General features: G+C 35.6%; 1 protein-coding gene across 2 annotated transcripts in view; it reads left to right on the top strand.

The window, feature by feature from the left end:
• LOC145314561 (ATP-sensitive inward rectifier potassium channel 12-like) overlaps positions 1–3,995 on the top strand; it is a 100,218-nt gene extending 96,223 nt beyond the window's left edge. For both annotated transcript variants that reach the window (XM_080154530.1, XM_080154529.1), the window contains 3 exons: positions 1,007–1,113; positions 1,740–1,849; positions 2,358–3,995. In XM_080154530.1, coding sequence (XP_080010656.1) covers positions 1,007–1,113; positions 1,740–1,849; positions 2,358–2,387 — 247 coding nt within the window. In that variant the 3' untranslated portion in view covers positions 2,388–3,995. The remainder of the gene's footprint in view (positions 1–1,006; positions 1,114–1,739; positions 1,850–2,357) is intronic.
• Positions 3,996–17,483: the final 13,488 nt, after the last annotated feature.

Here is a 17,483-nt window from a genome sequence, read left to right as displayed (position 1 = left end):
TTAAAAATTGCATAGCTAGGAGTAATTAAGCCTTGAAGTAGGTCGTAAATTTTACTCTTTAATGGATTTTATTTTATATTTTATTTATAGTTAGAATTTTAAAAAAATCATATACTATATAAAGATATTTACCCAAATTTAATAAATAAATAGATCAATAATTAAGTGAGTTGACTAAATAACTATTTTCAGTTACTTAAATTAATACAGATTAGGACTTTCGGACAAAGGTTTGATAATAAAGCTTCAATGTCTCAGAGTTAAGTCCTTCTGCTAATCAAAATCAGTTATCTTCTGCTTGGAAATATTGATAATTGATTATAAGACATTTTTCATTAACCCTTTTTTTAAAAAACATTAACAATTTTTTACATGCACTATAAGGGTTTATCAAAACCCATGAAGATTGGTTATTTAATATTTTTCTTAAATGTTAAATAAAAGGAAAGATCTTTGAATTTTATTAATGTTTTTTTAACATTTAAAAAAAAACAATGAGAAAAAAAACCTTCGAACACAATAACAATGAGCGAAAAAAATCTTCCAAAGAAAAAATCAAATAATGTCAATGCTAAACTTTCTAGTGCTCCGTGTAAAAATTTCTATTAAGAGGCGTCGTAGCTCAGTGGTAACGCACTGAGTTACGGTGGTGAGAGTTCGAGTTCAAGTCCCCATGTGGCAACTCGAATTTCTCAGTCGCAATTCATTCACGCATTTTCCCCTTGGTTATGTAAGAAGGGTGATAATTGGGTAGTTTGGATACTCAATATTCAAGTACATAATATCAGTGCAACCCTTCCCCAAGCTCCTTTGTGGAGAGTGTCATTCATTACGGTGACTTAATTTGGGACACCTGCCATACTCGGCGAGGGCGAGGTAATAAAGAGTAGGTCCCTTGAGATGGCCCTGGTGCTAGCATACAAAAGTGTCTCGTCCTACTCCATGACTACTTAGGTCCAAACACTAAGAAACTATAGCTACACACACACAAAATTTCTATTTTAAGGTTGATTGGTGACATAGAGGATGAGGCGAAGTCTGTCCACAGCCATGAGAAACCAAACAACTTAGCCAAAGATATCCTTAGTGTTCAGGAACTGGAATTAAAACAGGAAAGCATGTTAATGGTCTTAATACTTTCAAAATATATAAATATGTATCAGTAAACAAACCAGTAAGGTAAGATTTCCCTGCTTTTGCTTTTCAGGTTTTTATCCTATTTTCTTACGAATCAACGTTTGTTAAAGGCATAATTTCATGCTCGAGTCGAAACGTTCACGTCAATTTTTATTTAACCAAGGATGACAACATTCATAAAAGTGAAGCTCTAAAAAACGAACAAAATCCTTGTAGAGTTACAAGACTTATCAAAAAACATTAATTTGTAAGTCTTAAGAAAATTGTATATATTTTGTGCAAAACTTAAAGGACATATTTGATTTTTATGATTGGATTATAGAGATGCTTCGCTTCAAATATTGTACCTAGTGATCTTAGGAATCATTGATTCGAAAATCAGTTAACTTGATTAGAATAATTGTTAATCATAAAAAATTTGTGTCAAAAAAGTTTTAAATTCCTCATGTCCTAATTGAACGTACGGGACTTTCTGGTGTCGATCATTGAGTTATGACGCTTTCAAAATATTACCTAATTGTTATAGGAATCATCATAGCTAAATTAAAAATCTAAAATATTTTACAAGATTATGCCATTAAACATGCGTCTACTGTGGTAGGGCCAAGGTGCTGTATTAAATAGAATTGAAGAAGGTATAATAATATCTCCAACCAACACTAGTGCTACCTTCGACCTACAGGATAATATTGCTAAATTTTGCGATGATGAGGTGAATATCTATCCATCTATCTATCATAGCGCAGCTACTCTGTAATTTACGTTGGTAGGTCTATGTATTCAAGTACACTCTATTTAGATACAATATAAATTTTGGGTATAGTCCCTTTAGTGGCAACACCTCTTAAGGGGGGGGGGGGAGTTTAAAAATTGAAAAAAAATATTTCTAAGAGGATAATAACCACATATGTTACCTTGATTAAAACATGGCATTTGACAATGTTGTGTATTCTGATTCTTTTCAAAACGGTAATATACAGGGAGGGAGGGGACAATAGACTGTAAAGTACATAAAGTTTAATAAACACGATTTGTAATTAGTTGGCTTAAAACGTTGGATACTTTAATCGTAAATGGGTTTTACAAACCTTTAGAGTCCAATCTTTTCCACCACAGATTTTTTTTAATTTTATATATCATCACTGGGTAAGCACATTCATTTAATCTCCCTTAAGATTTTTTGCTTGTAATTAAATATTGATTATTTCTAACTTTTTTAGGCGGAACCTTTATACAGCACGGATACTTAGCAGTCCCCTGCCTCCCCAACTCTAGACTGGTCAGAAAGTGAACTCTTAATTTGACCAACAACTTACAAGCTGACCGATATCAACATTTATACAGCTGCGTTACGCGGATAAATACAAGCATTAAAAATCAATCTTAAGTTAAAAAATCTTTCCTATAAAGTCTGCCATTTTTACTTTTACCATAAAAAGCCGCCAATAGATAAAAAAAAAGACAAAATAAATGTAAAAAAAAGTGACTACAGTGAACAAATTCTATTAAGTTTAAAATTCTGCAATTTAAGTAGAAAATGTACTGATAAATTTCATTTTCAAACATCAAACGAAAAAGATTTGTTACTTAATTGAAAAAGAAAAAAAAGAAAATGTAAAATGCTTGAAAAAAGGTCAGCTAGTAGGTGTACAGAAGTTGAGGGAGCCTATTTCAAATATCAATTTTTAAAAATTATTCATGATATATAAACTGTGTATATAATTATATGAAATTTTATGAAAATATTCAAAAATTATTAATTAGTATCCTTTTTATTCTATGTTGTTATAAATTAAAGTAAAAAAGTAATTATTAATATATCAAAAAATGAAATGTAAAAAGGTTTTGTGCTGATTACTGATAAATGAATGTGTTCTTGCAAATTTTAAAAAGTTAAAATTTTTCAAAAAATTTATTTTAAAAAAAATAAAGTTTTGCATTTATAAATTTCTCTTTATGCTTTTCTACATATGTATATATACTAATTATTATAAATGAAAAAGCAATCTTTTTGCTTTAAATATGAATAAAAGTATAAGATTTTTAATTTCTCCTAGAAGTATAAAAATTTATATAAATTAAAATGAAATGATCTTTACCAATAGTATTAATATGAAATAATAATGTAACAAGGAGAATTATGTCCATAAGTGGCGCAGCTATGTCAATATTTTTGTAAGGTTATGTATTAGTTGTAAAATCACAAAATATGATCTGTTTACTTGGATTATATAGTAGGATATATAAGTTGGAAGGAATTTTAATGTTAGGGGGAGATTTAAAATCTGCATCAAATTTATGAATTTTTATAAAATTCGTTTTTGTATAATTCTTTATCTATAAGCGGAAATACAATTTAAGTTAATTAATTTTAACCAATAGGATAGGTGGATTAGAAACTACCTGCGCTCTAATTGGGTGAATGATGTACGACACTTAAGCTTCTCCAATCAGAGCGCAGATAGTTTTCAATCCACCAATCACAGATGTCAAAATTAATTAAATTAAATTGTATTTCCGCTTTTAGATAAAGAATTATATTAAAAAAATATAATTTTATAAAAAATCCTTAAAATTTGATGCAGATTTCAAATCTCCCCCTAACATTAAAATTCCTTCCAACTTATATATCCTATTATATAGTATGTTCTGAATTTTTATATCCGTCAAAATAAAATGTGCACCTGTGTTCCTGTACGTCTGACGTGAAGACTTACGTTCAGAGTTAAGGACTAATTGTATAGTAACTGTGCTACTAAAATTAAATGAGAAATAGATGAGCTAAATTTGAATTTCCGAATGTGTACACAGTTTCCTCGGTATTTCCTCATCCTATCTCAATATTTACTACTAGCTAAAAAAAATTCAAACTTCAAATAAAAGAAATTGAATGTATAAAAGATTTATACATAATAAATTTAAAATTTTAATTTTTTTTAAAGTTTGAAGCTTTTTTAGCTAGTAGTAAATATTGAGATAGGATGAGGAAACACCGAGAAAAATTGTGTACACATTCGGAAATTCAAATTCAGCTCATCGAGAAATATGCTTTTAGATGATGTCAACGGCCGGGAGACGTATTCTGAAAAAAATACTTCACCCAAATGACAATATTTTTTCAGAATTCATTTCTCTGTCTACTATTAATGCGCAATGTTTTAAGTACTAATGAAAATTATTAATATTTGTATCAAAATTTTAATTTTGTTTTCAAGTTTAGATGTATTTTGTTATCATAAGCATTTAAATATTTTTTTTTCTATTTTGTAATCTCTTGTAAAAAATTTTAAAAACAGTATTATTAAAATATATTCCAATATGGCTTCGAAACCGATTGATATCCGCTGGATTAGAACCGGAATATCCGCGGAAAGGTGTCTATAATACGAGGGGATAAACATCTATTTATATTTAATAAACTTACTTAATTTATCTCTTTACAATTATTTGCAATGAACCTATATGGGGATGTGGTGAACTCATAATCTTTGAATTATTTTAAAATTAAGAGAGAAAAAATAATGGAAGAGGGAATTTTTTTTCCATATCCATATCTTTAATTGAGTTTAGCCGACTACCTACCGCCAAATAGCCTAAAACCACTCTTAGTTTAATATCTATATTTCGAGCTATTAATCTATATAGACACACATACGCACATCCAGCTACTTTATCATATAGAACCCATGATAAACAACCCTGGAAAATGCTTGAATTAATTAATTTAGTAAATTACCGAAATTATATGAGCAGAGAATTTTAGTCAGCAATGCATTTTCTCTGAAACAACAATTTACCAAGAATAGTTATTTCTCGCATCGTATTATAAACGGCTTTCCGCGGATATAGAATGTACAATTATTAAATTATTAAAACCATTTTTTTGCCCCGAGGTGCCGAAGGCACCGGCTAAAAAACTGATTTTAATCTTATAATTGTACATTTTTATATTCGTAGAAAGCTGGATATAATTCGATGCTAGACATAGTTTTTTCGTATGGATGAGAACCGGTTCCTATCCACCGGATTCGAATGAATACGAGAAAAATAGTTTCCATGGATTGCGAAGCATTTGTAAACTGGAAATATATATGTATAAAACAAGAACATTATATACACATTAAATTGTCATTAAATCACTGAATATGAAAATTTATCGTAAACTTTTTTACGTGTTTTGCGCAAGCATGAATCATTTAGCAACTGCGCAATTATAAAAAGAATGAAAAAATCTAAAAATGATTATTGGTTTTTTTTCTTTTCGTTATGCTTTTTAAATTGTAAATAGTTATAAATTTGTAAATATGATAAAAACAAGGATGACAACATCCATAAAAGCGAAGCACAGAAACGGTAAGACAAACGGACATTAATACTTGTATAGTGTCAGAACTGAATAATCAGAATATAAATGTATAAGAGTCAACGCAAAATTGTAAGTAAATTTGTTGAAAAACAGCTTGATTCAGGATAATGTTTATGGACATACTTACATTTTTATGACTTGATTATAGAGTTGCTTCGCTTATTACATTATACTTTGTTGTCCCAGGAATCAATACACAAAAAATTAGATCAATCGGATGATTAGATCACATAAAAATATGTTGTTAAAAAGTAAATAAATCAACATGTTTAAAATGGATGTACGGACATTTTGGTGATGATTATAGAGTTGCTACGCTTTTTAAATCGTACCTAACTATTAAAGGAATCACAATGCAAAATTTGAAATCGATAGGACAATTCTAACATGCCTAAATTAACGAAAAAAGCTATCCGTTACGGACGTACGGACAGACCGACCCTAATTATAGAAAAGCTTCGCTTTTAAAAAACAACAAATATTAATAATTTTCATAGTTGCTTCTGTTATGATTATGATTAATAATTGTTATTAACTTATTTATAAGAATCTTCTTCTATTCAAAATAAGATCTATTTTTCAATGAAATAAACATGAAAGTGAGAATTTTTATGTATTTGGTAGCAAAGCTATTTTGCAATTAATCTTTGTCAGTCTAATCTGTCTATAACGTATGTATTGGCCGCTTTTATCTAAACTTTTGTCTTTTCTGAAAATGAAATCAATACACAAATTTAGATATATTTCTGTTTCTTAAGATCTCGATAACCGAAGAACTAATTAGATTTTGCTTACCACAGAATACATATTCCTACTGGTCTCATAATGGTTTTAATTAAAAACAATGATGACAAAATCCATAAAAGCGAAGCTCTGAAATGGAAGGACAACGATCATTAACACTTGTAGATTGTCAGAACTGAATTAGCAGAATATTAATGCATCAGTACAAACAATATTTCTATATTAAATTTGTTGCAAAACTGCACAAATAGATGATACTGTTTAAGGACATACTTATATTTTTGGGACTTGTTTATAGAGATGCTTCGCTTATAACATTGAACCTTGTTGTAATAGGAATTACTTTTCAAAAAATCTGAAGAATCGGATAATTTTAATATACAAAATTTTTTTGTCAAAATAGTTAAAAATCATTATTATTATTACGTATTTTATTGGTTTTTAATCAGTTTATAAACATAAAATCACAAAAATATTACTAAAAATATGAAATTGAAATTATTTACAATTACTATATAAAAATAAATTTGGTTTCTTTCATGTGTTCCGTCTTCTTTGAAGATGTGTTGAGTGCTGGTAATTTCTCGTCTAGTCAAAGTGAGGGCAATGGCATCTTTTTCATTAACACAAGGATTTTTGGTTATCCTGATTATCTGTTTACCCTGAGCCGTCAGCTTAAGAAACTGAAAAAAAAAGAATGAAAGTTTAAGTTAGAAAAAATTCATAGTTGAAAGAAATATTGACAGATATTAAGAAAGAGATACAAAAACTAACAAACAGATTTTCTTAATGGCCCTGTAATAACACTAACCCTTTTATCCTCTTATCCACTTATTATACGCATTCTGATATTTAGGAAAACGCATAAATATTGCTCTAAAATTCTTTAAAAACTCTTTTAACATTGACAATACAGGTTTAATTTTCTTATTTCTACATTCAAAAAGAAACCAAGCTGAAATAATAATTTCTGTATTGATTATTATAGCTTTATAGAATGGTATATTAGACGGTGCTCCCAAGAGAACATAATTGGCAACCCATGTTCTATTAGATTGGTAAAGAAAAGTGTTAAAATATTCTAAAAGTAATTCTGTATTTGATGAACAATAAAGATAAAAATGACAAGAAGTTTCTCTAGGGGTGGGAAGATTTAAAGCTATTGTACATTGTGTACATGCTGGACTAGTGTCACTAAATTTTGATAAATTTGCATTAAAATGAAGAAGATTGTTAGATAATTTAAAAGCAAAGTCTCTTATGTTCATGGGAAGATAGGATAATCGCCACATGCACATAAACCTTGATTCTCTATTTATATCTATTTCATTACTGAGCCACGTATTTCTAGTTTTAACGGGTTGACAATTAGTTAACATAGATTTGGATATATCTAAGAAGTATCTAAAATCTTTTGCTCTCAAATTGGGCTTTGAAATAAAGACCAATATTGAAACAGATTTTTGAGAAAATTTTGTTTTACACCTATTTAAAAATACTCTTAGATTATGTTTCATTCTTATAAATTCATTTGGGGTTACATAACAGGAAGATTTCCTGCAAAATTCATCATAATTTAAAACATTGCCAAAGTTTGAGATAAAATTACTTAAGGTAAGATTTTTTAGTTCATAACCATACCTTAACCATGAGTTTATTGTGAAGAAGTTGTTATTGATCATATTTCCTTGATTATCCGTGAATAAATGATTATTAACAACTTAGGCAGCGAGAATGTTTCCACTAAATTTCCAATAATAATCACAAAAACGTAAAAAAGCTTTAACTAGATTGTACAAAATTGGGTTAGATTCTGGAATAATTTTATCAATTTGTACAGATAAAGGGTTTTCGGGATCTGCAAGATATTGTCTCAATTCTTTACCCCATGAATCATTTGCCTTAAGACCTTTTAAAAAAATGCTAACTTTAAGACTAGTGAGAAATTCTTTTGGGTTAGGCAGGCCAAGCCCACCCTTGCTACAGTCAAGAAAAATTCTATCCTTTGCAATCCTTCCCCCTTGTTTTAGAAAGCCTACAACACACTTTTCAAAGTCTGCTAAAAATTGGTCTGTTGGTTCGAAAATTGAACCTAGATATGATAATTGTGAATAAAAATATGTTTTTATAATAGAAACCCTTCCAGGAATACTAAGATTGAATAAATTCCAAAAATTGCGCAATTTTACAACTTTTGCCAATATTTTGTCCCAAATTAAATTAGTGTCATTTAAAGATTTGTGCAAGCTTAGACCTAAATTTGTGAAATTATCTGAAATTTCAAAATTCAGTTCCTCAACTTTTCTTATAAAATCTAAAGAAGGTAACCCACCAGTTATAATAATTTGAGTCTTAGAGTTGTTAACTTTAAGGTTTGATAATTTTCCAAAGCTGGTCAAAATATCATAACATTTTTGGAGAGATTCTGACTTTACTTCCATGAAGTTTTGCATATCGTCTGCAAAACCACTTGCTACATTTACTTTATTTTCATCTCTGTTAAAATTGTAAGGAATTGAATTTGGAATTTTAAGAGTGTTTGTTAGACATAATTTTATAACGAGTGGGTTTATTGCAATTTTAAATAAATTTGGAGATGGAAGGTCTCCTTGAATAATACCTATTTTATTTTCAAAATTTTGTGTTAAACCGCAATCAGTCAAGATACAAGATTTTCGGTTTTTAAAAGTAGAAGATACCATTAAAATAAATTTTGGACCAAAATTAGAGAAATGCAATACAGATTGTAAGTAGGTATTTCCTATTGTATCAAATGCCCTCGAAAAATCAATTATTAGACTTGCTAAAGGAGAATTTGTGGAGTTTGATTTTGAAAGCAGTTCATATACATTTATTAAACATTCTTGTATAAAATACTGATCGGAATAAGCTTTCTGAGCATTGTGTATTATGGAATCTACAACAGTTTTTAATCTTAAATTTATAACTCCACTATAGTTTATAAGGAGATGTAAGTATACCAATGCTACGCCAATTTTTAATATTAGAAAGATCTTTATCTCCACCCTTTGGAATTAAATTGCTTCTACTTATATTCATCATACCTCTTAACTCCCCTTTATTAGCCTTATAGTTAAAACCATGTAACATTGTATCTTTAGTTAAATCCCAAAAATGTTTAATTGACGCCATAGGTATGCCATCTAAACCAACAGCAGCATTTAAATTAGCATTTTCAAGCACGGTTTCCAGTTCAGACATTTGAATAGGTGACTCAAGATTTAATTTATCTTCTTGCGATAATTTAAAAGGGTCGAAAATTGGATCATTTTCATTTCTTTCAAAAAATTCTTCAAAAGAAATTTCTGGCTCAACAGACGTGCTAAAAAGTTGTTTAAAGTGATTAACAATAAAATTTTGTCTCTCATCATCATTTTGAATAATATTCCCTGAGTAGTCTTTAATCAAAGATACAGATTCATGAGAGTTCTTATTTTTCAAAAGTTCAGAAAAGCTTCTAGTGCTTTTCTCATGGTTTAATAAGTTAAAATAATTTGTGTTTTCCAAAAGTCTTAGATTTTCCCTGTGTTCAATTTCCAAAAGTTTTGCCTCAGTTTCTTTAAAATTAACAGAATTAAAATCACCAATACTTCTTAAATATGATAATTGATCAGACAAATTATTAAAAATCGACATGTTTAAAATGGACGTACGGACATTCTGGTATTGATTATAGAGTTGCTACGCTTTCTAAATTGTACTTAACTACTACAGGAATCATCATGCAAAGTTTGAAATCGATAGGACAATTTTAACCTGTTTAAATTAACGAAGAGAGCTAACTGTGACGTACGGACGGACGGACCGACCCTAATTATAGAAAAGCTTCGCTTTTAAAAAGGAAAATTACAAATTAGTGCTTCAAATTGATTGAAATAAATTTGTTTTTAAAGCAAATATTAATTCTCGGAGATTACCCCATGTATTCTCGGGTTATAAGTCCCTAGAGGCCAGGTATCAAGCCACTAAAAAAAAAGCCTAAATGACGTTTAAAAATTTATCTTGATAAAAAACATTTGCCAATGCGAAATATTAAGTATTATTAATATTCAATAATGAACGAAAACAAAACTTTTTAGACTAACAAAAACGATTGTTTTCATAGAGCAATATTTGATTTTTCGTTTATGAAAATTTAATCTAAAATTTTCTGTGGGGTTAATATTTTTCCTCAGGTGGGTGGTTGAACTCTTACCCCCAAATAGTTAAAAACTGTCCTGTATCTATAGGAATTTTCACTGTAAAGGAGATCCATATCGGTTATCAAGATCCTTTGCGACATTTAGACACACAGATAAAAAATATCCTGTTACTTTTCAATGTAGATAACCATTCTGTATTTTATTATATGTTATATTAATTTCATCTGAAAGACAAGCATAAAATTTGGATTGTAGTAAACCTTTACTTCAAAAACTAACACCTAATATTTGGCAAGTCTCAGTATCAAAATAATTTCTTAATCTTTAATGTAGAACTTTGACGGCTGGTAAAGAAAATCAATTCGTCTATAGCCTATACACTTCCAGGGAAGAAGGGAGGGAATATTTGACCATAAATTGTAATGGTACTCAAAGTCTTATAGACACTTTCTCTCATTTGTTGGCTCTGAAAGTTTTATAAGTTACAATGTAGCAGTGTCTAAACTTTTCCACCAATTTTATCTACAGAAGATATGATTTTGTGTATCATAATTGAGGGTATAGTATACATCAATTTATAGTCCATAATACATTAGTTAGCTTTAAAACTTTTATTTATCTTGATTTGTTGTTAATGTAGCAGTGTCCAAGCGTTTCAAACAATTTTAATCTACAAAAGATGTAATTTTGTTTATCATAATTGGGTTTGTAGATACATCAGTTTAAAGTCAATTGTCCTATCCCCCCAGATCCCTGATACACTTCACACCATATATTTATCCAATAATTATCAGGGATTAGAAGGTAGGTATATTACATCGTATAAAAAACAAATGATTATATACAATTCTATTATAAAATCAATAAGGTTTTCTGTTTGTATGTCTCGCAGGTCCAATTTGGTCTCCACTTTAGACGTGCAGGGGTGAAGCCGTATGTAAATCCTTTTACTTAAATTAGAACGATGTCTGTCAGTCCGTCTGTCTGAACCTTAAGATAAGCTCTTGAAGTAATAAACTTACTGGTCCTGTTAGGGGTTTAAGATATTTTCCTCGGGGGGGGGGGGGGGTGGTGAACCCCCCCTCCCATTTTTTTGAGGGAGGGTAGTCGACTAACCCCCCTTCCATTTTTAAAACTTTTTCTTTTAAAATCTTTTCACCCCCCCCCCCCCCTCCCCTCAAGTACACCTAGAGGCCTTTAGGGACGAAGCCGCTATATCAGATAGAGATACTAAATTTATCGGATTTAATTTCAATAGTGCCATTTTTTGGGCCAAGACATTCCATTAATCCTTGTTGTGACTGAAATAGCAGCAGTAAGTACGAACATAATATTTGCGAAGATAATCTACATAAGTAGCGAAACAGAAATAAACTTACTTTATAGAAATTTTTTTTTTTTGCATATCTCTTTAACTCTGATTAATTTATTTATAACTATACTTGGATTTGTAGAACTTCTCTGACAGCCAATATAGAATTTCCTATGATGAAAATTAAAGCTATTAAAGCCTCATAATTATTAGTAGAAAGATTAACTCAACAAAAAAGGTTTGAAGTAGATAAAAAATAAGATGAAAATGAAATGATTTGGCTAACATTAACCCATATATCATTGCTATCATTTGTGCAGCCGCTCGGTCACTTAACGCCTTCTAAGTAAATACGAAGTTTAGGAAACTAGTATAATAAGATTAACATAAAATGAAATGTATAATTTACATTTTCATATTCACATTAAATAGATACACAGTATAGAAGACTCAGCGAAGTTTCTCTGTACTAAGTGTAAATGATTTTTTTCTGTAGTAAACTAACTGATACAAAAGTCTGCGCTGCTATTATACTTATAGTCCTTGTCCTTGTTATTACAATGCATTGGAGTACATTACCTAGAATCTAGTAAAAGATCACAAAAAAATAGTATATTTTTAATTTTATTATAATATGTTTCTACCCACTACGTGCAGGTTGCCATTTCTATGCGGTGCACATATCCCTGCGGGGACCTTTCCTAGTGGTGCACTAGCACTATGGGGCTTTATTAAATTTTACCCAACCCAAAAAAAAACATAAGACATAAAGTTGTAAAAAAGAATACATGGTTCACTTCAAGTTGAAGAGATTTTTCCAGTTATATAAAATAGGTTTCAAAACAGAGCTAAAGGATTTATCTTTCCATTAGATTTTTATACTTTTCATTCATTCCTATACATTAACTTTGCAAAGGAATTTATTTTTATTCATTTTTAGGTGAGCAGCTAATCTATAACAAGGTTATGTCCGTATGTCTAGCATAAGGTCAAGTTCTCCAAATAATTTAAGGAAATGGACTACATCTCTATGTTTACTGGTGATTTTAAAATGGGAAATCAAATTTATTTGATCACATAACACTATACTTTGGTAATATTGTGTGTATGTATATTTCTCCAACTATCAAATGTTCTTTAAAATTTAATAACTTTTTAGCTTGTTATCAAAGTCATCAATTAAACTTTTTTTGTGTAGATTCCTCAAATTACCAGGCTTGTTTGACAATATAGTGTTTAACATGATATATGAATTTATATGTCAACCATGATTTATACATTTGTGTGAGCATTAGAGTGTCTGTGTTGCTTTCCTTCTGTCTCAATATACCGAAATATTATGCTAACCACTGAACCAATATGCCTTTTCCTTTACAGAGAAGCATCTCAGAGTCTCGAGAAGATTTCTTTCGTGGGATGGTTCCCCGAAGACGAAGAAAGTCTCTCAAAAAATCAGCATGTGACGTCATAAAATGAGGGATTATCCATCTTTTTTTAGTGGTTTTCTTTCCCACTCCGCCTATCCTAATCCCTCATTTTTATTACGTCAAAATATCTTTTTGAGGGACTTTCTTTGTCTTCGGTACCTCTTAACCTTTACTAAAAAGAATGATTATACATAGAAAACGCTTATTGGGTCGAAAGGAAATTTTTTTATTAGCCATTTGCTACTACTTTGTACGTATAAGGAAGGTAAAAGAAATAAACTTTCAATAATCATATAAGTGAATGACTCGATTTTACTTACATATCCTAGGCATAGAGTAGCTTTGCTATTAAAAGGAAAATTAGAAACAAACTATATTTGTTTCATTAATATTTATTATGAAATTGCATGTATAATGTATTTTCTGTTTTCAGTGCCTTACATTACCTAAAATTAGATATACACATATATATTTATTTCATTTATTCGTTTTATTTACAAATATGTGTATTTGTGGTATCCGCCGAGGATAAATGGCAGACACCGGAGTTCAATTAGATTACGGCAGTGTGACAGACGTGGACACCTTAATATAGAGAAGCTACGCTTCTCTAGCATTCACCAAATAATAATCAACATCTATTTCAGTTGTCACTTTATTGCAGGTCTAAAGGGTACTAAAGTTATATACAACAAACAATAGCTACACAGATAGGAATAAATAATCATAACATAAAAGCATTATAATACATATACAATAGTCAGTTTGGGCAATAATGATCCCCCATCCCTGGAAAGGGTGGGGGGAATTAACAATACAGTTAACCATAATAAAACTTGGCAGATTCAATCATTAATTTTAGGCATAGGGAGGGGGTCGACAGACCCCTTCCCCAGGACTCGGGGGAGGGCCATTGACCCTCCACCGAACCCTGGTCAGGGGTGCCATAGGCATGGCTCACGGTTGCCGAATACCACAACTCTCCCCTCGGAAGGCTGGGAGAGGGTTTCCCTACCAGACTTCCGACAGTGGTTGAGGCCTTTGGTCCGCTCCTTAGGGCTAAGATATATACAAACGATAATGATTCAATGGAATCCTAGTGGTGAGTGTTTCTCAGGGTTGATGGGCTCCCAACGTGGGATAGAAGGCAGAGGCTGGCTTTGGTTGGACACGTAGTTCAGCGCCGGCAGGTGTCAGGTTGGCGGGTTGCACAGTTGTTGCTGGGACAGTCAGCAGTGGGGCATTCTGGTTGTTGTTGGCAGCGGTTGGGGCACTGGCTGCCAAGTTGACCGTCTGGGCGGCAGCCTGACCTCCCGAGGGGCCGCGGGGTCTTCCAGAGGGCGGTCCGGGCCTGCCTGAGCGGTCATGCCCGCTATCGGCTGATTGCATGGACACCATTTCCTCGGCTGCTTCCCGGCCGATGGGAATGGCATCCCAGTCTACTGAAAAGTCCCGGGACTTGGCATGGGTGAGCCGGGCTCTGGCCAAGGCCTTCCTGTACAAAGTTGGATGGTACAGGAACACTTGTGACATCGCATTCAGGGCTGCCCGTACACCTCCTTGTGCTGCTGCCAGAGAAATGATGGTCAGATCCCCCAGCAGTTTGAGGATTAACAACAGCAAGCACAGTATGGCTGCGCCATCTCCCCACTCGTGAATAGCTTGTCTGAACCCAGCCCAGACATCCAGGGCGGCCTCTCCTTCCTCCGCCAGTCGGTCGATGTTGTAGGACACTATCCCATGGTCACCTGTGGCCGAACAGCTACCTTGCTGAACGCATGAGCCATAGGACAGGCCGGTCAGCATAGCGCTTTTATATGCTGGGAACGCCAGCAGTTGCTGCCAGTCGTTCAACTCAGCCTGTGAATACAAGCCCCCTGAACTGAAGTCATCCAAGGGTTCTGTCAGCAGCTGCTTAGGCGTATCCAGCGGGGGTGGCCTCTTCTTAGTAGCGGGGGTTAACTCTATCCAGCCTTCCTCCGCGTGCACAGTCAGGGGGTATGTGGAGGAGCAGGGGATCTTGGTGGCGTGGCCGCTATACACTCGTGTCACGGCGTCTACAAACCCTGTGGGCTCTACTGGCACTTTGTCCCAACACTCCTTGTGTTCACGGACAACATATTTGTTGCGTTGGCAGGTAAGCTGGAGCAGGACATCTCCCCTCAGCACCGAGAACGTGCTCCCCTGGACACGCACCGGGTGGGCCGGGTCTAGTTGCTGGAGCTTCCAGCAGTTGGCCGCTACTTCTTCTGCTGCTGTGCTTTTCATGCGTGTCTCCAGAGTAAATCCAATATAACCTGCATGTATCTGGGCCTGCAGGGGGACATCAACATCCCTGGCCGATACTCTGGGCAGCGCTGCCGCGGCTGGGTCAGCTGCCACGAACAATGCTGGGTGGTTGGTGGCATGGGCCTCAAAGTCGCAGTTCACTATTGAGGTGGGGTTGGTCATGTTGATGAAAAACTGGGCCTGATGGTCAACCAGGAACGCATCCATCACTAGGCTAGGCTGGAGGCTGCGGATCAGCCTCAAGGGGCAATCTCTCCCCAGGTGGTCCCACACGTAGGTTGCTTCCCCAGTGATGCAAGACAGCTCTGAATGGGGACACTCCAAGGTCAGGTGGTCAGATTGGGACTCCACCCGTCCATCCTCTACTACGTAGGTCTCTTCCTTAACCAGCAGCCGTCGCTCCTGGAGCACTAATTCATTGCGGTACAGCTGGCCCTCGAAGTGGACGTCCTCCCCTTCACACCCCACCCCCTCGGGGCTGTTGACGAGGGCGCCCACCATGTCGAGGGTGAAGAACAGGGGATGGTTCAGCTGGAACGTCAGTGGCTGGGTCTTGCCTGGCAGCGTGTAGACTCGGTTCCTGGCCAGGTCTCGGCACGTTTCTGGATCTATCTTGGTTGGCCTCATGAGGGTGGGGACCGAGGTCACCTTGAGGTGACCCCATACCCCACACCTGAATGTCCACTGGGACACAGTGAGTTGACAACTGTATCCTGTTGTTTCCCTCACCTTGACTTGCTGCAGGACGTGTACTTCATGGCCCAGGGGCACCTCCTGGTGTAGAGGTTCCGTGTTGCACATCTTTTCTTTATTGTAGGCTGTGACGTGGGTGGGGTTGGCACAGTCCCATCCCACCAGGACGTAGCTGGTTGTAGGCCACACAGCTGCCAGCAGTAGTCCCCACAGGACCATCCACCAGTGTGAGAAGCTTCCAGGCAGCCATCTACCTCGCACACGCGGCTGGGGATCTTCGGCTCGGGTCACGGCTGCTTCTCTGGGCTGGACACGGCTGGGCTGCTCCTGGCTAGATACAAGTTTCCATTGAGCATTATCTTTATGTGGCCGGGGCACCCCGATACCCTCCCCAATGACAGACTGGCAGGCGACTGGCGCTTGCCTGGGTGTCGGCTCCCCTAGCCCCAAGTGGTCCCTTCCCTTGTCCATGGCATGCCCAGTGACATGGGGCTGAAGTGCGTGTGGCACAGGCTCGCCCTGACTCACGTCCCTCCCCTGCCCTAGGAACTCAGGTGCATGTGGCACAGGCAAGTCCTTATATCCCCAAATTTCAATCTCCCCAGCCTCTGGTGCAGGGGGCACAGGCAAGGCTGGGGTTTTACAATGGTTTGGATACAACACATTTGTCAAATTTAACTTATCCTGGCTCGACTGGGAGTGCTGGGCAGCTGGGTTCCTTCGGATGGCAGGGGGTGCTGGATGGCATGTAGTTGGGCTCTCCCTGCAGGCTGGTGGCGCTGGCTGGCTGGGGGTGACGGGTGTCACCCCTTCCTCTGGGACTGCTGGCTCGTTCCAGGATCCAGGTCTCTCGGTGGCGGCGACGGTTGTTGCCCCAGGCACCAGGTTGGAGGCTGGCTCGTTCCAGGATCCAGGTATCTCGGTGGCGGCGACGGTTGTCGCCCCAGGCACCAGGTGGGAGGCGCTGGATAGCACCCCCCAGTCATCACAGGTGGCGGCGCCGGATGGCGCCCCATACATCGATGTTGATGCGCTGGCTAGCGCCTCCTGCCTCTCTCGTTCAGCGGCCGCCAGGGCCTCCCCGTACACCGTCTCAGTGACGCTGGGTAGCGCCCCTCCACTCTTGCTGGGTAGGCTCGGCCGAGCAGGCTCCATCATGTTGAGGCTAAAAGGCTGGGGCCTCAGGACTTCTGGCTCGGCGATGTTGTAGGGTTGCACCAACTCCGGCCCCAGGTGGTTTAGACTGAAGCCCAGGCCAACCCGGTTGGGTTCAGCCGCGCCGCCCAGTACGTTGATCCTAGCTGGAACGGTCCCAAACTGCGGCATCCCGTCGGCTCGGTCCACTGCTTTGG

This window comes from Acartia tonsa, chromosome 3 (assembly GCF_053477335.1).
Source record: "Acartia tonsa isolate MP-2025a chromosome 3, ASM5347733v1, whole genome shotgun sequence".
Lineage (NCBI taxonomy): Eukaryota > Metazoa > Arthropoda > Copepoda > Calanoida > Acartiidae > Acartia > Acartia tonsa.
The sequence above is the reverse complement of the archived record's forward strand: the minus strand, read 5'-3'. Positions and strand labels throughout refer to the sequence as shown.